This window comes from Mustela nivalis, assembly GCF_964662115.1.
Source record: "Mustela nivalis genome assembly, chromosome: 14".
Taxonomy (NCBI): domain Eukaryota; kingdom Metazoa; phylum Chordata; class Mammalia; order Carnivora; family Mustelidae; genus Mustela; species Mustela nivalis.
The window spans coordinates 82194859-82218728 of record NC_139033.1 but is presented as its reverse complement, the minus strand read 5'-3'; the positions used below and the strand labels follow the sequence as shown (position 1 = coordinate 82218728).

The 23870-nt window shown below is 54.6% G+C and overlaps 1 protein-coding gene across 1 annotated transcript in view; it reads left to right on the top strand.

Moving 5' to 3' along the window:
* HIC2 (HIC ZBTB transcriptional repressor 2) overlaps window positions 1-15436 on the top strand; it is a 32506-nt gene extending 17070 nt beyond the window's left edge. Inside the window, exons 2-3 of the mRNA XM_082697678.1 lie at window positions 6841-6938; window positions 8692-15436. Coding sequence (XP_082553804.1) covers window positions 6913-6938; window positions 8692-10516 — 1851 coding nt within the window. The 5' untranslated portion in view covers window positions 6841-6912 and the 3' untranslated portion in view covers window positions 10517-15436. The remainder of the gene's footprint in view (window positions 1-6840; window positions 6939-8691) is intronic.
* The last annotated feature ends 8434 nt before the right edge of the window (window positions 15437-23870 follow it).

Sequence of the window (23870 nt, the reverse complement as noted above, 5' to 3'; positions counted from 1 at the left end):
ATGTGCATGCGAGTCCGTGAGGTTAGGATGCCAGTTCTGGTTTGAGGTCTGGAGTGAGGCCTGGGCAGCTGTGCTTCCTGCAAGAGCCAGGGTGGGGCTGCTGTAGCTGCTGGTCCGTGGGCCGTGCCCTGTGATGAGCCAGACCTCAGGGAACTAGGGCTCAGGGCTGGGGCCTCTCTTCCTCCTGACTGAAGTAGCTTCTGGGTTTTCCCTGGTTCCTTGCCTGATGGGAATGGCAGATGTCCCCTGCTCTGCTCTCCTGTTGGGAGAGCACCCTGTGGGTGCTTCGTGCTTCCTTGCCTCCAGGCTCCTGCCCTGTTGTTTCCAGATAGCCCCTCACCATTAGCTCAGGCCCTTCCCAAGGAGAGGGCAGTGTGGGGGAGAGTCTGAAGTGAGCATAGTTTTTGTAATAATAATCATAATCTTTTTTAAAAAAATAGTTTATTTATTTATTTGATAGAGCGAGAGAGAGAGACAGAGAGGGAACACAAGCAGGGGAAATGGGAGAGGGAGAAGCAGGCCTCCCCCTGAGCAGGGACCCCGACGTGGGGTTCGATCCCAGAATCCTGGGATCGTGACCCTAGCTGAAGGCAGACACTTAACCATTGTGCCATGCAGGTGCCCCTGTAATAATCATAATCTTAAACTGCTGTTCCCCTTTAGAGTAGCGCTCACCTGCCTCTCCCCAGTGGCATTTATGGCTTGGCCTAGCCGGGTACACTTGCAAGACCTCGCCCTCTGGTGGCACCCTGCCCTGTGCCTTATCTGGTGCCAGGTAACCCAGTCCAGTTGCAGGCCCCCAAGGCCATCTTGGCCTTGCTTCTGGTTGGCTCCAAAGCCAGGAGTGATGGGAGGGAGAAGACCCAAGGCTGCCCTGGAGAAGCAAGGTTTGCAGGCTGTGCAGTGTTCGGCTTCCTGCCAGGGTTCTCCTCGTACCAGCCCTTTCTCATGGTGCTGGGTTACCCATGAGCTGGCCCACCCCTCAGATGGGAGTTGCACAAGATGAAGGTGGTCAACCCTGGCCCATAATGGGCAGCATGGGGTCTTCTGTGGGGCCTGAAGCAATTTCAGGACAGTCTCAGAGTCCGGCTGGGGTGGATACACCTTCCCTTGCTGTTCAGAGGGAGCTGATGGGTGGGCAGCAGGGCCAGCCTGAGGGACCGAGAAGGATGCCAGCGCTGGGTCCCTGATGATTATATTACCAGTGCACTGAGTGGAACCCAAATGTTTATTTCGTAGAAGCTGCGTTGGAGGGAGGGCTGGGCTCCTGGCATTTGGAGAGCCTGTTGCTTTCCAGGAGGATGGTCTGGGAGAAGAGCCAGGAGCTGCTGGCTGGTATCCAGGTCTGGGCTAGATTACGCGGCTGGGCTTGCCCAGAGCACTGAGTCCCACCCACCATCAGCCAGTGCCTGGAGGGACAGGCCAGAGAGGTCATGGAGGCCAGGGGTGTTCTCAGAAGAACAGCAGGCACAGCCTGGGCACCAAGAGCAGCCTGCCTGCCAGAGGTGGGGGACACCTTGTCACTTGAAGCCCCAAGCTTCTCAGTAGTCTTAGGCGATGAAGGAACTGGGGTGACCTTATGTACTGAGGTCAGGAGAACGCAGCCGCCTGGGGCCCTGCTGTGATGGGCAGGTGGGTGGTGGTGGGCAGGGGTAGATGAGGGTGGAGCTGGAGACCAAGACCCTCTTTCTGACGCATGGAGGGGTGTGCTTCTCTAAGTGGCGTGTCTGTCCCTGCCAAGGAATGGGAGGTGTGTGGTCCGTGGGGTAGCGAGGGTCTGACATCAGCTTTGGACCAGGCTTTGAGTCCTCATTCTGCTGCCTGCTTGCTCTTGTGACCTTGTGCAAGCTCCTTAACCCCCAGTGCTTATCTGTCCCTGGAGGTGGAGATAACACCTCAGTCTTCCCCAGAGGGTGGACTGAGGCAGGGTGTGGTGCTGCCTGGGTGGGTGGGTAAAGGGGAGAGAGGCTCCCAGGGAATGGGATGGATAGACTTGGTGGAGGAATACAGAGAAGACAGACAGAGGGGAGCACCTGGGTGGCTCAGTTGGTTGAGCAGCTGATTCTTTACTTCAGTTCAGGTGGTGCTCTCAGGGTCGTGAGATGGAGCCCCAACCCCGGGCTCTATGATCAGCAGGTAGTGTGCTTGAGATTCTCTCTCTCCCCCACTCCCCACTTTCTCTTTTTAAAAAAGAGAGAGAGAGAGGAGGGATGTACAATAGGACTCCAGGCCATTGAGCCAGGAGAATGCAGTCCTTGGCTTCCGGCCACACAGGGCTGGTTGGTGGCTTGGGGGCTGGGTCTTGGGCTCTGGGCCTCGGGCTCTTCTGGATCCTGCTTGTACCTTCCAGGTTGTCTCCGCCATGCCCTCAAGCTGTTCTTTTGCAGCTTGGGTGGGGCCAGGCCTTCAAGGAAGAGGTACTTGTTAGGGCCATACCTGGAGTACCAGGTGACCATTCAGGTCAGCTGTGACTAAGGGCCCATGCTGACCTCAGGTTCAGGCTTGGGGGCACAGTAGCCAGCATGTTTAGGACCCTCTCTGACACAGAAGAGCTGAACCCCTGTGGATCTGGAAGCTGTCTTGTGGTTGGCTGTACCTTGCCCAGCACTACCCCTCCGTTTGGCATGCTTCGTGTCTCCCACCTGGCAGTGGAGCTCTGGCTGGGTGATGGGTAGCCCAAGATTCCTGTGTCACCATTACTTCTGGCAGGCGTTTCTTCAGAGGAGGTCCTGAAGGAGATAAGGTCCTGTTGGATGCTTTGGAATGGGCCCCCCACATAGCTCCAAGACTCCTGTGGGAAGTCCTGCTCAAGACAGTGAGAGAGGGCCACCAGAGGGAGATGGGATAGCAGAAATTTCTAGGAGATCTGGGTAAAGAAGCTGGCCCAGGGAAGCTGGCCCCATTACCTGTCCTTTACCTTTCTAGGGCCCACCCTTCTGGTTGGGAGGGAGGTGGAGAAGTTTTGTGATATTGGGAGGCCTTTCAGTCAAGGTGCCCACAGTTGCCTCTTGAGTGGGGAGGGGTGCTTGTTCCTGCTTGTAGGAGGCTAGACATGGGGTAGAAAGGACAGCATTTTTTCTGGAGCATACTGCTCGGGAGGGTCAGGAGCTCACCCTGTGCCACCACACCTTGGGTTTGGAGCATGCTACTCTGTTTCCAGGAAGGATGCAGGCCCCATAGAGGTGAGGCTGTCAGTCTGGTCACCAGAAGGCACCACTGGAGGTTGAATGAGCAGAACAGTTATCTTTTTTTTTCTTCCCCTTGATTTTTAAGTAATCTCTACACCCAGTGTGGGGCTTGAACTCACGACCCCGAGCTCAGTAGTCCCCTACTCTTCCCACTGAGCCAGCCAGGTACCCTGGAACAGAGCAGTTTTGAATGCCCAGGCCTCCTGGAGCCCAGACTCTGGATACAGAGAGGGTGGAGTCATCTTAGGAGTATCCTTGGCCTTGGGCTTTGACTATCTGTTGAAGACCCACAAGGGCTGTCAAGCCAGCATGGAACCAGGAGGGACACAGATTTGTTCTGTTGAGACCACTCTGTCCTTGAGAGTTTCTTCCAGGCTACGTGAGCGTTAGCTGGTCGGGAGCTGCTGAGAAGGGCATATCTTGTGGAAACCACTGTTCTTTATCTCTTTGTTGGAATTTTTTTCAATATGAGGTAAAATTTATATGCAACTTGGTACCCAAATTTCAGGTGACCCCTTGAATTTTGACCAGTGAGACATCCGCTGTAACCCAGACTCCTACCAAGATAATCGAGCCATGTGCAGCCCAGAAAGTTCCTCATGCTCCTTCCCAAACAGTGTTCACCTCACCCTCTACAGGGTCTCCTAATTTTGTCTACCATGGACTAGTTCAGCCTTTTCTGGAGCTTCAAATGAATGGAATTGTGCATCTCTACTCTTGCGTGTAAGGTTTTCTTCACTTAATGTTACAATTTTGAGATTTAACCATATTTGTGCATCAGTTCTACTTTTTTCCCCCAGGATTTTAAAAGTAATACAAGATTATTTTTAATTCTGAATATTACAGAAACTTATAGGTTTCCTGTACTTCTATGCCACACTCTCAGTGATAATCTCATTTATTGATTGGGCGTTTGTGCTGCCAAGATATTTCTTTACATAGGATGGCATTGCCTGGTCAGGCCTTTCATGCCTATAATTGAGGAGGTAGACAGTTGCAGGGAGCTCGGCCAGCTCTCCTGGCTCAGCTCTGTGGGCCTGGCCTTCGCCTGGTGGGTGTGTGTCTTAAAAGTCTGGGGTGTCTGGGTCCTGGACCTGCCCTCACCCTCAGAGTGTGTGTTGCGGGGAACGCTCCTTTGGCTTTTCTGTGGCAGGGACTTGGAGAGGGAGAGAAGGACATGAGAATTCAGCAGAGACCTGTGTGGTTCTCTGTGTAACAGCCCAGCTGGGTAGGTAGACCATTTTGTAAACAAGGACCTGGGAAGAGAATCCAGGTGTTAGAGCCAGGTCTGTCTGTTCATTCTCTCTAACTTCTGTGTTCACAAGAAGCTGGAGCTGGCCTTCCCCAGGGACTGGGTTCCTGCTGCCTTTCCCTGGGATCAACCTAGCTAGAGTCTTACCCCCCCCACCCGCCATGGGCTAGGTCTCTGCCTCAGAGGAGGACCTGATGATCCCCTTGTCCTAGATCCTGCCTGGGCTCCTTGGAGCCAGCGCTCCAGTGCGCAACGGTTCTCAGCTGGGTGTGGATCCTCGAGGCTGATAGGCACGCTGCCTGGGCCTGCTGCCAGGGGGCTGCTGGGTGCCAGGAGCTGGTGCCAGGCGGTGTCCTTATCCCAGCCTTTGGGCTCCTGCCAGGACGGGGCACCAAGCCCCTGTACCCAGTGGGGCACTGCGCTGCCAGCTTATGGGGCCAGCGGCCACAGTTCAATTTCTAGTTACCGGACACCCTGCCTCCTTCCCTGGGGCTGTGGCCTCTCAGGCATTGGCTTCTTTTGCTCCTATACGCAGTGTTGAGCTTTAGGGCAGAGGATTCCCTGCTGTTAACTCTTCTGGGAAGAAAAGAGCAATGTTTTGTAGGGGTGTTGGCCTCGCAGCAGTGGGGCGCCCCCACACCTGTGGTGAGGTTAACATTTTGTGACTTATAGAATGTGGCAGGGGTCGTCCATGCGTGGCCTGGCCTGGGGTGGGAGGCAGGTATGGTGGCATCCTGCTGACTGTGAACTCCCAGCAGGCAGCCCTGCTGTGGCCCCACCCATGGAGGGCACCTGGAAGGCCCCTCTGCCCTGTCCTATGGAGTCCCTCTGGGGAAACTGGGCCCCAGGCTGTCTGATCCAGTTTGGGAGATCTTGGTTAGTCACCCTGCCTTCCAGTGGCTGGTGAAGTGGGTGGCAAGGCTGAAGCAGTGGGAACCTGTGGAAGCCCCCGAGTCCTATTCTGCTCTAGCTTTGCATGGTGGTCAGTGGTTGTGGGCCTGATCTCTGATGAAGGCAGGTAATCCTATCTGCAGGGTCTGGTACGGGCTAAACCAGGGGCCACTGTGTGGACGCTGTGCCCCGTCAGGGATTGGGTTGCCCTGAGATCTGGTGGGAGTGGGCAAGGGGGCACAGGGCCGTGTGGGGGGCATCTGGTCAGCTCAAATGCATCGCTGTGGCTCCCTGTTCATTTTTCAGGGTTGCTCTCACCAATGCTAAGGTGGTCTCTGCCCCCCACCCCTTCTTAGCCTGAGTTCTATTCTGTCCTGCTGGCCACCTCGCTACCTCTGGTGTCACCTGGCAGGAGAGCCCAGACTCTCTACATAGGCAAGGGATTTGGGCCTTCATTAAATGCAGACGCAGATGCTCTCAGGCCTCTGGACCAACAGGGCTGGTTCTGCTGCCATCTGGGTTATGAGGGGGATCCTGGACCAACCATTCTCCCCCTCCTCACTTCCCCATACCCTCCAGCTGCCCCAGGAGAAGAGAGCTGTGCTAGGGGGCCAGAGAGACAGCTGGCAGGCTGGAACTGAGGCCTCCCAGCCACCCCGCACCCCGGGTCTGGTCACATTCCTGAGGGACCTGCTGAGCCTCCCTGGCCCTGGGGGTGGGGGAAGGGCAGGCAGGGATGGGCTCCAGGCTGCTGGAGGCCTCTGCCCCCACCCTTGGCTCCATTCCAAGGGAGCCCAGGCTAGCCGAGTGGGGTGCAAAAAGCCAGAACCTCAGGATCCCCCTCTCTGGAACCTGTGCCTCTGGGGTGGGTAGGGGGCAGAAGGAGACCCTTCACATCTGGCGGCAGCTGCCAGCAGCTTTGGCGGGCTGGTATTGAAAGGCCTGGCCTGCAGAAACTCCTGTGAGGGGAGACCATGTGGTCAGACTGGGCCAGGCAGGAGGGGGCTGGGCCCTCTGGACAGGGAGGGGGTGGCGGGAGCAGATCAGGAAGGGAAGGAGGCAGGAGAGCCAGAAGCGGTTGAGACTGGTTCTTATAAATAGCCTATTGCACTAGTGCCTCCAATTTTGACCTTTTGTTATGTAAATGTAGCCAGCCTGAGAAGGGCCTTGCCCAGGCCTCCTGCCACCATGCCTGCCTGCCAGGAATTCCGTGCCTGCCACCAGCTCCCCTACAGGCCTAGGTAGCCCTTAGAGTGCCCTAAGTCTCCTGGGTGGGAGGACTGTGTCAGCCCTGCTGAGCTCTCCAGATCTGTGACCTTCCCTGCCACTGACTGTTGCTGGGTACTGGGGCTGCTGTCCCCTGCCTTGTTGCCCCTGGTGTCCCAGCCACAGAGACCCCAGATCTTCCTGGGAGTGAGGGCTCTAGGACCACCAAGTGCCTTCCCTTCACTGTCCCTCCTACCCTCCCTTGTCTGTCTGGGTGACTCTGTCCCATCTTCTCCTCCACAGGTGACCAGGCATTGATGCACCCCCAGGGAGGCCACGCGCTCAAGGAGGCCACCCCCGCTGGCTGCTGCTCACATGGTTTCTGGGCCCCTGGCACTCCGGTAGGCTGGGTAGGGGGAACTGGCAGGATGGAGGGAGGGGGGAGCTTGGGGGAGGGCTAGCTCGGCTGCCCTCAGCCCTGCAGTTCTCAGCCTGGTTCTTTGTGTGCACACAGTGTTGGATAGCCTGGAGGGGAGGCTGGGGCCCATGGCCCTCAGCCTGCAGAGGAGGGGCTGCTGTGGCTCACAGGCTCTTGGAGAATGGGACCTCCTGCCCTTGGCTTGTCCTCTTGCCAGCTTGGGAGTACCAGGTATCCTGAGTGCTGGTGGGGCTGACACTGCATTTCCCTGAGGCTGGGTGTCCCATCCAGTGTGGAAACTGCATCTGACTCTTTGTCCTGCCTGGCTGGCTGAGGGGCAGGGAACAGCAGAGGGTAGGTTCCCTCAGGACCCAGGCTTTATCTAGCCTCTGAGCCCACTATCTAGCATCAGGCCCTGAGAGCTAACTTGCAGCTGTGTCTACCCATGTGTGTTCACAGTGAGTTCTGAGGGTACCTTTGGGGTGTATGTGAGTATTAGGGTTTTCCTCTGTCTTTGCAAATAAGGGCAGGCATGGGGCAGCAGGTCATGGGAAGTGTTTGTGTTACAGGAAGGCAGCGAGGGTTGTGATCTCTCTAGACTGCCCCAAGGGAGGCAGGACTGGACTGGGTACACTGGTAGTGGCAGAGGGGTCCCAGTGGGGCAAGGCTCTGAGCAGTCACTTTCAGAGATTGAGCCCTGAGCCAGAGGACATGAAAGCACCCTTGTCAGCTGCATAGCACAGAGTTGCCTTTGGGAGGGTACATGTCCCCTGAGGGGCTGGAAGGAGTAGGGAGCCACACCTTTGTGCCTCAGGTCCCGCTGCTCATTTGGGTGGGTGCCTGGTCAGAGCACCCCACTCTCAGTGACCCACGTGCATGCTGTTACAAAGCCCACCTGTACAGTTCCCGTGGGGATTCAGAGGCCTCTCTCTGTTTATTAATGACGTCAGTTAGTGTCTGTGCTGGTCTGGCAAGGCCAGCTGGCTGCCTTTCCCAGGGGCCCGGTGGTGCCAGGGGCTTGGTCAGGCCTGCTTTTCTGCTCAGCATCTAGAGACCCGGACTGGGGTGTTCAGGGCCCTCCTGGGGGGTGAGGCGCTTGGGATGGAAGCAGGCACTGGTAAGGGACTACAGCTGGACCACAGTGTCAGTAGGCAGGACTCTGACGTTGGCAAATCCGAGAGCTTGGGAAGCCACTAGGGTTTGAGAAGCACCCAGGGCAGGGTAGAGATCACGGTGGAGGCTGCTTATTTGATTTGGCTCATGTGGTATTTAAGGAAAAAGGGCCTTTATTTGGCATTGGGAGGATTAACCTGAAAATCTCAGTTTCTAGCTTGTCCTTAACTTTGGGAAGTTTATGCCCATGTGAGAAGTGAGCCCATCTGGGAACTTCTGCTCACCTCGGTCCTTACTGCTTCCCAGCACCTCATGGTCCACTGCTTGTCATTTTTGAGTCCACTGTGGGCTCACGGCCAACTTCCTTAGCGTGGAGACGGTGCCCTGGGCTGTGGAGCCAAAGTTACATCCCATTTTCTCTGCTCAGCACCACATGACTATTGTCCTCTGCTTCTGTATACATGGGACCAGAGCCCATGACCCTCTTTGGGCAGCATGAGTCCCCATGGGTAGTGTGAATTCCCTCCCTGGGTGCCATACCCAATGAGGCCTCCCCTGAGCACCACCACAGCCCCACCCTGTCAGCCCTTGCCTAATGCCCATGCACCTACTCTTGCCTGCAGGTGGTACGCGTGGGCGGGGCGTGGGGACATGGGGCCCGACATGGAGCTGCCCAGCCACTCCAAGCAGCTCCTGCTGCAGCTGAACCAGCAGAGGACGAAGGGCTTCCTGTGTGATGTCATCATCATGGTGGAGAACTCCATCTTCCGCGCCCACAAGAATGTCCTGGCCGCCAGCAGCATCTACTTCAAATCCCTGGTCCTGCATGACAACCTCATCAACCTGGACACAGACATGGTCAGCTCCACGGTGTTCCAGCAGATTCTGGACTTCATCTACACGGGCAAGCTGCTGCCCAGCGACCAGCCGGCTGAGCCCAACTTCAGCACTCTCCTCACTGCCGCCAGCTACCTCCAGCTGCCCGAGTTGGCAGCGCTCTGCCGTCGTAAACTCAAGCGAGCCGGCAAGCCCTTCGGCTCTGGACGGGTGGGCGCCTCCGGCATGGGAAGGCCACCCCGCAACCAGCGGCTGTCCACGGCCTCTGTCATCCAGGCACGGTATCCAGCACTCGTGGATGGACGCAAGGGGGCCCACACCCCCCAGGAGCTCCCCCAGGCCAAAGGCTCTGATGATGAGCTCTTCCTTGGAGGTTCCAGCCAGGAGGATGTCCATGGCCTGGGCCGGGCTGTCTGTCCAGCCAGTGGGGAGGCCGGCTTGGGCAGCTGCAGTACCAATGGGAGCAGCGGGGGCTGTGAGCAGGAGCTGGGCCTGGACCTGTCCAAGAAGAGCCCACCCCTGCCCCCTGCCACCCCTGGTCCTCCCCTGACCCCTGAGGACCCGGCCCAGCTGAGTGACAGTCAGCACGGCTCACCCCTCTCAGCCTCTGCCCCTCCTGTTGCCAACAGTGCCTCTTACGCTGAGCTGGGGGGCACCCCTAATGAGCCCATGGATCTGGAGGGGGCCGAGGACAACCACCTGAGCCTGCTGGAGGGGCCCGGTGGGCAGCCCCGGAAGAGCCTACGGCACTCGGCCCGCAAGAAGGAGTGGAGCAAGAAGGAGCCCAGGGTGGGGTCCCCCTTTGAGCGGAGGGAAGTGGGGCCCAAGGGCCCCTGCCCAGGGGAAGAGGGCGAGGGGCTAGGGGACAGGGTTCCCAATGGCATCCTGGCCAGCAGCGTTGGAGGGGGCGGCCCCAGTGGGCCCTACACGGAGCCCCCGTACCCCTGCAAGGAGGAGGAAGAGAACGGCAAGGACGGGAGTGAGGACAGCGGGCAGAGCGGGAGCGAGGGGGGCAGTGGCCATGCCGGCACGCACTACATGTACCGGCAGGAGGGCTACGAGACCGTGTCTTATGGGGACAACCTGTATGTGTGCATCCCCTGCGCCAAAGGCTTCCCCAGCTCCGAGCAACTCAATGCCCATGTGGAGACACACACGGAGGAGGAGCTGTTCATCAAAGAGGAGGGTGCCTACGAGACGGGCAGTGGGGGTGCCGAGGAGGAGGCCGAGGACCTGTCGGCGCCCAGCGCAGCCTATGCAGCCGAGCCCCGGCCCTTCAAGTGCTCGGTGTGTGAGAAGACCTACAAGGACCCGGCCACGCTGCGGCAGCACGAGAAGACGCACTGGTTGACGCGGCCCTTCCCCTGCAATATCTGCGGCAAGATGTTCACGCAGCGCGGCACCATGACGCGCCACATGCGCAGCCACCTGGGCCTCAAGCCGTTCGCCTGTGATGAGTGCGGCATGCGCTTCACGCGCCAGTACCGCCTCACCGAGCACATGCGTGTGCACTCGGGTGAGAAGCCCTATGAGTGCCAGCTCTGCGGGGGCAAATTCACCCAGCAGCGCAACCTCATCAGCCACCTGCGCATGCATACCTCCCCCTCCTAGAAGCCAAAGACCCTTCTCCCCGGCCTGAGGCTGCCCTCCGCAGACCCGCCCTCGGGAGCCCACCGAAGGAAGGAAGACGTGTGGAGGCCGGGCGGGAGGGGCTGGGACCCCCAAGTCCCGTGGGGGTGGCTCCTGGTGGCACCCGCAGCCAGCCCCCCCCCCACACACACCCAGAGCTTTAATGGACAGTCTGTACAAGGGCAGCGAGAGGAGGGAAGCTGATGGGCCCGAGTTCCGAGTGCGCATTGCTGGTGTGCAGTCTACCTCCCGATTCTGCCCCGGCTCCCCGGGAGGGCCACTACAGCGTCTGTGGGAGTGGGTCACAGGGGTCTCGCTGGGACCTGGCCCCCTTCCTGCAGGCCGGGTCCGAGCAGGGGGCCATGGGGCCTCCCTCCGCTGGGGAGGAGCAGGGCTGTCCCATGGCCAGGGGCGCTGTCTGTGTGCGTGCACGAGTGCTTGTCTGTGTGCGGGCCACCCTGGCTCTTTGGGGAGTGGTGCTGGAGGGAATGGGACAGAGCCCTCCTTCTTTGAGCCAGGGGTCACTGCTCACTGGCACTGGGACAGTCAGGGGGCCCCCCGCCGCCTACCTCTCCACAGCTAAACAGCCCTCTGGGCCTATGTTGCTGTTATTCCTACTGATCTGTTCCTTTTTTCTTTTTGAATTTTGTTTTTTAAACCAAAACCAACAAGAGTTTATTTTCCTCCCGGCCCCTCGGGGCTGAGCCTGGGTCTGCAGACTGAATGTACAGGGGCAACTGCCCCTCCCGCCCCCGCCCGGCTGCGGGCTGAGGGGCGCCCACCCCTCCAGGCCCCAGAAGCCCTTCTTGGCCAAAGGCTTCCCTGGGCCCCGAGCCCTGCCTCGGCTGCCTCAGGAGAGAGAGTGATTTTCCTATAGTTTCTGAGGAATATTCTTTGTTTAGAGGTACTTCTTTTTTATTAAGAGAAAAACCAGTGTAACGTTTATGTGAATGTTGGAACTGGAAGGTCTGGGATTTGTGGGGGGAGGGGGGAGGCTGGATTTGATGCCAGAGCCGTCGGTACTCTTCTTTATCATTTTGTGTGTGTGTGTGTACATGTACGTGTGTATGTATGTATGTATGTATGTATGTATGTAGTGTGTGTGGTGCATGTGGACAGATATCGAGCTTTCCTTCCTTCCTTACCGATAAAGGTGGAGAGACTTCTGACCTTTTGCTACCTCTTGAATCCACAAGAACAGTATGTTGGTGGCTGGCAGCTGAGGCCATGACACTTGTTTTCCTCCTGTTGGTGCGCACAGGAAGACGTGCGTTTGAGTGAGCTGGGCTTACCCTCCTGGGCACCCCCCACCATCCCCACTCCCACCCCCAGTGCTCTCAGAGAAGGGCTCTGCTCCCCAGAGCATACTGCTTGCCATGTCCACCCTGTGGGTGTTCTGAATGTGTGCTGAGCATCAGGGAGCCTGTGTGTGCCCCTGATCTGGGCCTGGGGGGCAAGGGGTGTGCTCCGGCCTCGTGGGAGAGTGGGCCATGGAGCCTTACCGCTGGAGCCAGCTACTTGGAGCTCCCTTGCCAGGGCCAGGATGAAGTGGAAGTGAGCCCCCCCATCCTGTCCCTTGGGACCGTGAGAGCCAGAGCTTGGAGGAGCAGCAGGCCAGTGCAGAGGCATGGAGGGACACTGACCAAAGTGATGTAAACCCCCCCACCCCGGGGGGACAGGGAGGAGGCCTGCCCTGCTTTGGCACCTTCTTGGGGGCGGTCCTGGCTGCTCCGGCAAGAGGCTAGATGCCATTAGTTGGCTAAGCCCTGTCTGGAGTCCCCACCCCTCACCCCTCAACGTGGGGTTTCTCTCTCAGCTTCAGGACCCTTCTGTGGGCCAGGGGTCAGGCTCACAAGCCAGACCAAGGTCGCTGTGGTTGGCCCCACTCTCCTTGGCTGACTGGAGCCACACGGCTGGGCCAGCAGCTGAATCTTCATTTTGCTTCATGCTTTTCTTTTCTTTGTTTCTTTGTTTCTTTCTTTTTTTTCCCCTTCCTACTCTTAAGTTCAGACCAAAAAATTCCAGAGTCATCCTTTACCCTCACCCCTCCAGAGACCCTCCAGCTGAAAACAGCCTGAGTTTAGGGACCCAAATGGTGCAGGGTGTGTTTTGCAAGTGAGGGCTCCTGGCTGAGCCCATCTCAAGGTGCCCCGAGCCCCAAGTTGGGTCTTAACTCCCTCTGGGTGGGAGGGGAGCACTGGACCCAGGGTCTCGTGTTCCCAGAAGTCAGGTTGGGGGGTGGGCAGGGTTCCTCTGCCCTCCCGACCCCTCCCCACTCCGTCAGCACTTAAGCCACATGACACAAAGTCTGTACAGCACGGGAGTTGTACGCATGCCTGTGTGTGGCCTCTTGGGCCATGGGCGGCTGCATCCGTGAGGTGACCCGTGAGAGCAGGTGATTCATTTGCAGAGCTTCAGGGACTGGGCGCAAAGGCCCCTCACTCAACGACGTTCATGCGACATAGTATTGTACCCACCTGAGTATTGTATCGAGCCTTTTCTGTATTTTAACAAGAAAGCAAAACACTAGTTTCCTATTTAAGATTTTAAGGGTTTGTGGGGAGGGGTGGGACTGATTAACACAACACTTGGTTTTGTTTTCTTTTTCTTTTGATTTCATGTGGAGTGTGTGCTTGTGAGTGTGTGCGTGGACATGTGTTAAGAGCCTCACAAGGAAATTAGGCCGTTGGAGGCCAAGGGCGGCTTACAGTTCTCTGCTTTAGTCACTTAATTCCTGAATGTTTCGGAGAAACAGGAAACAGAGAAAATAGCAGATGTCATGTAGGAAAGAGGATAAACACAACAAAACAAAAAAAAAAAAAAAAAGAAAAAGAAAAAAAAAAGCTCATACCCAAATTCACAAAACCTATTTTTTAAACCAAAGCACATTTTGAATGAGTATGGAACCTCAATGGGCTCAGAAAAAAAGATACTAATATATTTATCTCATTGTTTACATAAACTTTTACAGTTTCAGACCTCAGCAGCTGTAAGGCCAGTCCCAGTGAATCCCCACCTTCCGCTGGAGGCCCTTCTGAGTCGGCTCATGGGCAGAGGGGCTGCTGTGGGGCTGGCACCGGCATGGAGCCCCCCACCGGATTTACCTGAGCCCTCCTCCCCAGCCCCAGGCCTCTCAAAGCCCAGCTGGCACCAAAGAGCTTGGGCCGGTGCTGACCGGCCTCCAGGCCTCCTGGCCGGACCGTGGAGGTCCTGGCCAGCTGGCATAGCAGGGGGTGGCCGTCGGCTCTGGCCTCAGGACCTGAGTCTGGGCTAGGGCCCTGGGTGGAGGGTCATTCCCCACCTCCCCTGCTCTGCCTGCAACCCCCCGGGGTGGGTTGATGTAAGGGTCCCTATCAAGCCAAAAAGCCCCGGGACCTTTGCACAGCTCCGTTGACTCCAGTGGGTCCCCACTTAAGGGGACACCCCTACCCCCACCCAGCAGTGGGGGTAGGGGAGCGGGCTTACTGGGCTGGTCCTTACCAACACAGACGGTGCAAACACTCTGAACAGTGTTGTTTTTGTATCAATATGTTTGTGCAGTGATGAATGTATTTATTTCTCAGACTTGGGGTGAGTGAGCGGCTGGCTCCGCCACCGCTCGCTCCCGCCAGACCGAGCCACCGCAAGGGCTCCTCCAGGATTGCAAAAAAGGTAAAAAAGAAAAGACAAACCTTTAAGTAAATAAGAATCTCAGAGACTTGCAGCATAGCCATACACCTCAGCCTGTGAAATGAACAATCTGGACGCAGACGGACTTTGGAACCTCATGCAGCCATGTGTGTATTTCCCGTTCGTCACCACTTGGGGGAGCTGGGCTGTCCCGCTGTACCCCCACCCCCACCCTGTCAGTATTCACTGGACTGGCCCTGGTGCAGGAGTGCGATCTGGGCTGGGCTGGGCTGGGCTGGCTGGGCAGGCAACCCTACTGCCCTCCCCACAGCTGTCCTTGAGTGGGGGAGGCCTGGGCAGCCAGGAGGGCAGGGCTCAGGGAAGAGGTAGCTGCATCCGTCCGCCCCCTAGGAAGGGGGGCAGAAGCAGAGGCACTAGGCCTCCAAAGAACAGACAAGGGATCTAAGCCCTGCTGTGCCCCTCAAAGGGACCAAGGCCCTTGCTCTTCCCCAGAGTCACACTGGGGCAGATGTTACTGAACCTGTGAATCCAATGCCAGGAGTGACGGGGGTGGAGAGGGACCTAACCAGAGCCTCAGTGTGACATTCCAGGTCGGGGGGTGGATGTGCACTGTGGAGATTGAGGCTGCCCAGGATCCCCTTCCTAGGACCCCTCCCCCCACCCAGCTCCAGTCACCACTTTAATTTTTCTACCAAGAACCCGTCCCCCTACCTCACCTTGCTATTTATTGCTGTAATTTATTGACCTCAAAAATGCTGCATAACAGACCTCACTTGGGGCAGGGAGGATTCCCCAGGGCTCCCCCCCTCCACTTGGCGGGGCCCCGTGGGGCCAGGTGCTGAGGGGAACCTCTCTTGTGTCCCGCCCATCACTTGTTTTCCCCCTCCCCCCTTGGGGGGACCCCAGGTTGGGCACCTGCCCATTCGCAAATACCTCGAGAGGGAGGGGGAGGGATGGGATTATAGCTGTTTTGTTTAATCAAAACTGGAAGAGGGATCACGACCTACTCTCTTCCCTTCCCGGAAGGGGGAGGGACACCGTGATCGCACTCCTGTACTGGCCACCGCCGCTGTCAGTCATCACATTGAGCTCACTTCCTTTAAGAGTTGGGATAAATTCAGGTCAGAGCTGCAGATATGCAGCCCTCAAGTGTCATAGAAAAGCAATTTCACCGACGACTGATCTCTCCATTCAGAAGCGTGCAGTCTTAATGTACAGTGATGAGAAACTGTTATTTTATGATCTTTTCATTAAAAGCTTGATTGAAAACTACTTTCTGTGGGGCTTCTGTGTTCTCTGGTGTTCTCTTTCTAAATGACACACTGCTTTCCTGTGTCCTACACTTCAAAGACCTAGAAGGGTGGGGAGCTGGGGTGGGCATCACTACCATCCTAAGAGTGGGTTTCAGGTGGGGCTAGGACCACACTTGGCCAAATGTGTGCATCCGGGGCTTGGGCACTGGTCCAGGGACCCAGTATTCTGGAGTCACCATCCTCTTGGGTGATGCTGGCCTGGCTTAGCAAAGAGGGTTTAGGGAGCAATGGATATGTCGCAGGGACAGGGACTTGGTCGACTGGATGAGGAGAGGTCTGGCCCATGCTCAGGACCACCTGCTGGAGTAGCAGAGTCAGGCCGGGGCAGGGCAACGACTCTCTCCTGCCTACTGCTTCTGTTCCTGCTTGAGATCAAACAGGAGAGGAAGGAAAGGATAATCTTAGTCTCCAGGGACAGTAGTTACAGTTTCCTCTGGGACTGTCCCACCCACCCACTGGAGTGGGAATTCAGGATGAGTGAAAATCCAGGAGGAGGAGCAAGGATGGGGCCAGGAGGGTGGTCAGCCAGCCTAGACCTCTGACGGTGGGCTTCAGATGTCCAAGTGGCTCCAGGCCAGCAGCAGATAAGCCCAGGACCCCAGAAGGATAGAGCATCGCTGCTCTAATACACGGTAAGTTTCGTTCTGTTGTTTTTATGTTTTTGAATGTGTGTGTGTGTATGTGTTTTAAGTAATCTCTGCACCCACTGGGAGCTCGAACTTAACCCTGAGATTGAATCACGTGCTCTATTTACTGAGCCAGCCAGGTACCATCTGTTCTACTCTTTATTTTTTTAAAGATTTTATTTTTTATTTGAGAGAGAATGAGAGGCGGGAGGGCCAGAGGGAGAAGCAGATTCCCCACTGAAGAGGGAGCTTGGTGTGGAGCTTGATCCTGGGACTCCCAGAGCATGACCTGAGCTGAAGACAGTCAACCAACTGAGCCACCCAGGTGCCCTGTTCAGCTCTTTTAAAACCTTTTTTTGTTTTATCAAAGCAATAAGTGACCCTAGCTTAAATAATCAAGTTTCTTTAAAAGGCTTAAAATGGACACTGAGCCTGTCTCAGTCAGAAGACCATGTGACATGTTATCTGAGCATCATAAGTTCAAGCCTCATGTTGGGTGTGGCAATTACCAAAAAAAGAAGTCATAGGACAGTAGTTTTTTGTTCTCTTAATCCGATCACAACATACACAGGTACCCACTTCTATTTATAGCATTTCTTCTGTATTTAACTCCACATTTCTAAATAGTAGTACCCTGCTGTCTTAATTCATCCTTTGAAGAATCTGGACCTATAGATGAAGATTTTACTGCATTTACACTCTCTTCCACTTTCCTTAAATTCCCCATTGGAGTCTGGGCACAGCTCTCCCCACACACAGCCCTGGCCATAGGGAAGCTGCTTCAGTTCTAGCAAGACCCCTCCTCCTCCCGTCCAATCAACCCTAATTTAGAGCTTGGGAGACTTCCATAAAGTAGCCAGGTAATAACTGTTCTAGGCTCTGTGGGACATAGAGTCTTTGCAGTGACTTCTCAACCCTGTTGTCCCAGTGCTAACGGGGCACCTGGGTGGCTCAGTGGATTAAGCCTCTGCCTTCGGCTCAGGTCATGATCTCAGGGTCCTGGAATCGAGCCTCCACGTCAGGCTCTCTGCTCAGCGGGGAGCCTCCTTCCTCCTCTCTCTGCCTGCCTCTGTATTTGTGATCTCTCTCTGTCTCTATCGAATAAGTAAAATCTTCAAAGAAAAGTGCCCACTAACAATGTAAGTAGGTGGGCATGGTTATGTTCCGTTGAACTTCATTTATGAGACCTGATGAAGTGTGTCGTTTCCTGATCAGTACTTGCCACGACCACCATGTGTCTTTGTTCACTGCTGAACGGAGTGGTGTAGTGTATCTTTCTGTACCATTTCCTGTTCTTGTGGAGGTCAATTATGTTTTCATTACTCAGACTGGTTTGTGTCTCTGTCTTCCTCCACACTTAAACTCTGTGAAATCCTTGCCAGTATAGTTTTCCACAGAATCAGATGCTATCTGTTCTGTTATTTTTGCCCCCAAGGGACATTCATCTGGCAACTGCTGCTTTCCTGCACAGATTGGGTGGGAATTTTCTTGCCTGTTTGTCCTGCTTTGAAAGCCCAGCTTTCTGGATCCTGTGTGTTTTCTTGGGTTACATGCTTGTTAGGGAAGTATGTTTTCTCTGGTACCATCCTGAGAAAGGAAATATGGAAGGTAGGTTTTTTGTAACTTTGAACGTTGAAAATGCTTTTGAACTACACAGAATTGATAGTTTGGCTGGGTATAGAATTGTAGATTAGGTATTTTCCTCCTGAATTTGCAAAGTGTTGCTTCATTGGCCTCTACCTTCCAATGTGATGAGAAGTCTAGTTCCCTTTGTAACCTTCTCTGGAGGCTTTTAGAATTGTCTCTATTTCCTGTGGTTTGTCCATTCAGGGGGCTGGGTACCTGATGGATTGGTTTCATTCAGGAGATCTCTTCTTACAGATTTACTGCAAGATGTGAATTTACTGGTTCTTAAGATGTGTCAGCATTATTTTTAATTTCCCTTCTTTGATTATTGCATTTTGTTATCTTTTCATAGACTTAATTTCTAAGGAAAGTTTAATTTTTTGACATTTTCTTCTGTTCCTTGTATCTAATTCCTTTTTAGATCCCCACATTAGGTTAGTTTTTATCCATTAAAAAAAATAATTTTAAAGGCTTTCCTCGAATGTGGGATGACCTTGCAGGCTCTGATATTCAAGAATGAGACCCTGAAAAGCCTTTTGGAATCAATCCAGTGGTCACCTAAAATGTGTGGGATGGAGGAGATGAGACACTGCTTATGCCTGTGCTGGGCTGGCTATGGTGCTTCTGACAGAAAAGGCCTTATGCAAAAGCCCCCTTAGTACCAGGAGCTTGAAGAGCCTTCTAGAGAAGGGTGAAAGGTGAGATGAAATAGCCTTATTCCCAGCTGACTGTAAGTCAGGGCTAGATTAGGTAGGAGTTACATGGTTAGAAATGAAAGACAGATTTTGAGTTGTGGGCACTGCTGTTTCCTTCCATAAAGGGTTTAATTTTTTTTTTAAAGATTTTATTTATTTATTTGACAGAGAGAAATCACAAGTAGACGGAGAGGCAGGCAGAGAGAGAGAGGGAAACAGGCTCCCTGCTGAGCAGAGAGCCCGATGCGGGACTCGATCCCAGGACCCTGAGATCATGACCTGAGCCGAAGGCAGCGGCTTAACCCACTGAGCCACCCAGGTGCCCATAAAGGGTTTAATTTAAAACATGGCTCTTTCCCAGAGCCACTTGAGGTCGACAGCAGTGAAGGAATTCTGTGTAGTCAAGAGTGAGCCAAAAAAAGGAACAGGGAAGAGTAGGAGAAAACTCTTTTTTGTCATTAGGCCCAAAATTGTGAGTGAGAGTCATAATCAGCTTTGTGTGTCCAAACAAGGAGGGAGGGGAAAAGGAGAAGGTCAGGGTGGGAACTAGAGGCTGTTTCCACTTCGTTGCAGGAGGAAGTATCTAAATATTTTAAGAACTGTTTCCCATGATACCTTCTACAAGGGCATTTGCCAAGTTGTATACCAAATGGAGAGGAAACTTTGCAATGGCTCCTTCCTCAAACGTGGTAAGAGCCAGGACATGTCACTGAAGTCTGAGGTACACCACAAAATGTTAACCGTTGGTAATTCTGAAGTGCCACCCCACTTCTGTAGGCCACCTGTAGGGGACGTGAACATCCAGAGTCTGAGTGAGAACATGTGTGAAACCAATGCTTGAGTGGCCTGGGTACCGGGTTCGCTCTGCCCACCCCTCGGCACAGTCGGCCCTCCTACTGCCCTGGGCCTTGAGGAGGAAGAAGGCTGCTGGGAGGCAGTGGGGCACCCCCTCAACCTAGGACCTGCAGAAACCTCACACTGAGGAAGGCTGTCCCTGAAGAGAGCAGTCCTCTAACAGCTGGCTGGAGGAGGGCGACCAGTGGAGAGAGCACACACAGGCTCCCTGGGAGAGCAGGTGGCCATGTGTCCTACATGGCCTTTGCTTCCAACCAGCTGAATGCTGGTCTCTATGCTATAGAAACCAGATAGGGGAGAGAAAGGGTTTGAGTCCTTGGGAAAGACCAGCAGTGGGACAGGCATTGGCTTGAGTGCAGGAAGCTGGCCCACCCTCAGGGCCTGAGATGCTGGAAGTCTTACCCTTCACCACCCAGCCATAAAGAACCCTCTGTCTTGGGTGCTTGGCCTTCTGGGAAGAGGGCCCGCAGTTCCCCTTCCACCTGCGCTGGTCTCTGCCAGTGCCCCTGACCAGTGAGTTTAGGAAGTGTCACCAAACAGTTTCACTGGTAGCCTATTTTGTGGTCAGCCCTTCTCTCTGGCCACAGGTGACAAAGCTGATCACCACCTGCAAGTGTCCCTGATGTGAGGTCAGAGGCAGCACCAAAGGGGTGTCAAGAGTGGTTTCTCTGTGTCAGGTGGGCATGTGTCCAGTTCATCTCTGAGGAGCCCAGGACAGCCCTATTGTTGACGGTGCATGAATGTGGCCCCTGACCTCTCAGATCCTTGAGTTCTGCGGAGGAGACAGGCAGGTAGACACTGATGCTGACTTGAGGCCCCATAGCCAGCCTGGTGCCCAGCACTCAGCTGCACTAGCTCTTCCGCTAACCCTGGGGGTACATGGTGGGACCGCCTGGAGTGTCTGTGGTGAAACACAACCCGGAGCTCACAGGGGAGGAGGGCCCTGTCCACAGGAAGTTTCTGGAGCTCTGGGACAGAGGGCCATCTGGTGGGGACTCATCCCAGGGCTGTGACTGGAGGCAATGGCGGCGGTGGGCCCAGGTGTTCTGTCCCAGGCAGCCAGAGCAGTATACACGAAGGCCAGGGGAGGAGTCGGTGTCTTGCTGGAACTGAAGCAGCTTCCCTGTGGCCAGGGCTGTGTGTGGGGAGAGCAGCGCACAGACTCCAGCCAGTTCCCCAAGGGCCTCCATAGCCCAATCAGAGGGCCGGGGCTTGCCCCCCAGCTGAAGGAGCCATGGGGAACTTCCCACCTCTTCCATTGCCTCCCCAAAGGGGCCCTGCCCTCGAGGCCTACCCCCCCATCCCTGGCATCCTGTCTGCAGGTGGGCCTGGGCCCTTCTCTGGAGATGGAAGGGGGTGTGCGTGCGCACTCAGGCGGCCATAACAGAGCCCCACACCCTCTGGAGCTTAACAGGAAGTTCTCAGGGTTCTGGAGGCCGAAGCCTGAATCCACGTCTCAACAGGTGGTTTCTCCTGAGGCCTCTCTCCTTGGCTTATAAATGGCTGTCCTCGCTCTCTGTCTGTGTCCAGATTTCCTCTTAGAAGGATCCCAGTCGGATTGGCTTAGGGCCACCCTAACAGCCTTGTACTAGCCTAACCACCTCGTTCAAGGCTCCGCCTCCAGATACAACCACATTCTCAGGTACTGAGTCTGAGGACTTCAACCTAGGGATTCTGGGGGCACAACTCCACACATAACGGGGTGCACAGGGGTGTGCCACGTGAGGCCTTGGGTGCACAGGAGTCCCAGGCAGCCCTCCATCTGTCTGTGTTCACACTACAGGCTCTCCAAGTTTAAGGCCGTGGGGTCAGAGGAAGAATGTGGTCTTGGGTGACACCTGCCAGCTGTTTGGATTCCAGCCCTTCTGGGTCACGGCTGGATTGTGGCTTCTGTCCTTGGATAAGACTCTGCAGTGGAGACAGGCTGTCCCTGTGTCCAATCAGCAGCTCTGTATGCACCAAGCCCTGTCCTAGCTGAGCTCCTGTTCCGGTGGGGGACATGGTAAAGATAGTAGGTAATAGGGCGCCTGAGTGGCTCAGTTGGTTGAGCAATTGCCTTCGGCTCAGGTCATGATCCTGGACTTCCGGGATCGAGTCCCACATCGGGCTCCCGGCTCCTTGGGGAGTCTGCTTCTCCCTCGTACCTTCTCCTCGCTCATGCTCTCTCTCACTCATTCTCCCTCAAATAAATAAATAAAACCTGAGCCAAAGGCAGATGCCCCACTTACTGAGCCACCCAGGTGCCCCAGGAAATGCATTCTTAAGAAGCTGGAATTGAGGGGAGGGGGCACCTGGATGGTTTAGTTGGTTGAGTGGCTAACTCTTGATTTCAGCTTAGATCCTGGTCTCGGGGTCCTGGGATCCAGCCTTAGCAGGGAGTCTGAGGATTCTCTGTCCCTCTGCCCCTACCTCCCCCAGCCCCAGCACATGCTCTCTCTCTCTCTCTCTCTCAAATAAATAAATAAATAAATTTTAAAAAAATCTTAAAAAGAAAATAAGGAATCTGGAATTGGGCTGAAGAATGTGAGAGAGGGACTGGGCAGGGGGAAGAGCAGGTGCAAAGGCCCTCTGGCAGGCAGGTGAGTCTAAAGAGCAGTAGGAGACAGATTCCCGGGCTCAAGGCCAGTTGCCTGGAGGACAGTCTAGGCTGTGGACTTGTGGGAAGCTGCCAGAGGGTTGAGTGTGTGTCTGTCTGTGTTGGGTTGAGGGGGGAATTATCCTCTGGTTTCTGTGCAGCGATGCAGTGAGAGCAGGCTGACTTCTTAGAAAGTCTGGGAATTATCCAGTCTGGAACAATGGCATTGAACATGGTTAGAGGTCAGAATTTGAAATTTTGATTTTTTTAAATTTAAGCTTATTTAACAAGTGCTTCTGTGTCACTTAACCGGGTACCAGACATGTTCTAAGTGCTGTGCAAACATCAGCTTCTTTATTCTACATAACAGCACTGAAGAGATAGGTGGTCTCTCCATTCACAGTAGAAATGGAGGTACAGATAGGGCAGTAATTAGCCATAGAAGAGCCCCCAGTATTTGGGGATAGACTTCAGGGTGGGAGAGGTCAAGAAAGCAGGAAAAGCATTGAGATTTCTAGGGCCACAGCTGGAGGAGAGGGGGCAGGACTAATTGGAGAGGCTATGTGGGCAGCCTTGGGGGTGAACCACTATGTGGGCAGGGGGTCACCACTCAAGGTGGTCATTGAGCATCACCACAGGGAAAGGGCTCAACCCTAGGACCCTGCATGAGATCTCTGAGGGGGAGAGGGAATGGAAGAGGCACAGCTGTAAGGAGAGGGACCAGAAAGGACCAGAGCCCAGTGCAGGGAAGGGGCTTTAATCAGGGGGCCAAGACCTGCTTTCCTTGAGTGAGCCCTTGGGATCGGGCCACTCCCCTCATCCCAGAATGAGAAGAGAGTTCTGGAGGCCTTCCCTGGCAAGTGAGCTGCATGGAGGGCAGGTTGGCACGGGTCGGAAGTGGTGGCCAGGTATCCGTCTTCGAATGGCACCCATCTGAGACTTGACTGCCCTGTCAGAAAACCAGCTGGGAGTCTCTGTCACCAGCTGCGCTGGGCCTCAGCCGACAGAGCACATCCTTGTCCCCAGGCTGTAATTGGCTTTCACCTGTTTTACATGCCGTAATGCTTTTCTTCTGCCAAATACTTATTGTTTCATTAGAAAAACAACAAATGTCAAAAAAAAAAAAAAGGCAACAAAGTTTGACCATGGAAAAAACTCTCAAAACCCAGATATGAAAAAAGGAGCAAATAAGAAAGCTCATTTCTGTGTTTTTTTAGAGTGTCTGCTGTCGCAGCTAACTGAATGGCTAACCATTAAAACGGGCTCTTAAAAAACAAACAAAAACAAAAACAAAAAAATGGGCCCTCACGAATAAGAGCCAGGGGAGGAATAGGTCAAAGAGGGCCACAGAAACCCCTGTGGTCAGCAAAGTCTTCACAGGAAAGGGCGCAGTAGAGGAAGGCTGTTCCATGTGTTGGGAACAGCATAGGAAAAACAGTGAGACATCGAACTAGATGATTTTCTCAAGGGACTAAAGTGGGGTTCACATGGGCCGGTGGGCAGGACCTGTGCCCTGGGAGACATCGTATGCCATAAAGCACTTTCTGGCTTTGTACTCTCCAAGGGAATGCTTTCTGTGGTGGTGGCTGCTTAACACCACCTAACTTTTTTTAATAGTTGTTTCCATGGAAACTCTTCATTATTTGATAGATCATAGTTACCTACATCCTTTTTCGATTATTGGGCAAGAAATAAAAGTTGTAAATATAAAACAAGGGGTTTTGCACAACAGATGTAGATTTTCTTATTTTTCTTTCTTAGTTGACATTTACTGAGCTCCTAGCACGTCTGGATGCAATGACTGTTCAGCCCTAGAGAGGAGGGCAGAGCGGCCCAGGAAGCTGAAAGCCAACAACACTGCAGCTTCCCCCGGAAGGTGGGGAGGAGGAGGAAGCAAGAGGAGCCAACAGTGGAATGCGGGTGCTGGCTTCATGGGGGTTCATGTTAAAATTCTCCCAGCTGTTTCATATTTGGAGATGGGCATAAACTCATAAATGTTGGAGAAAATGGGGCCTA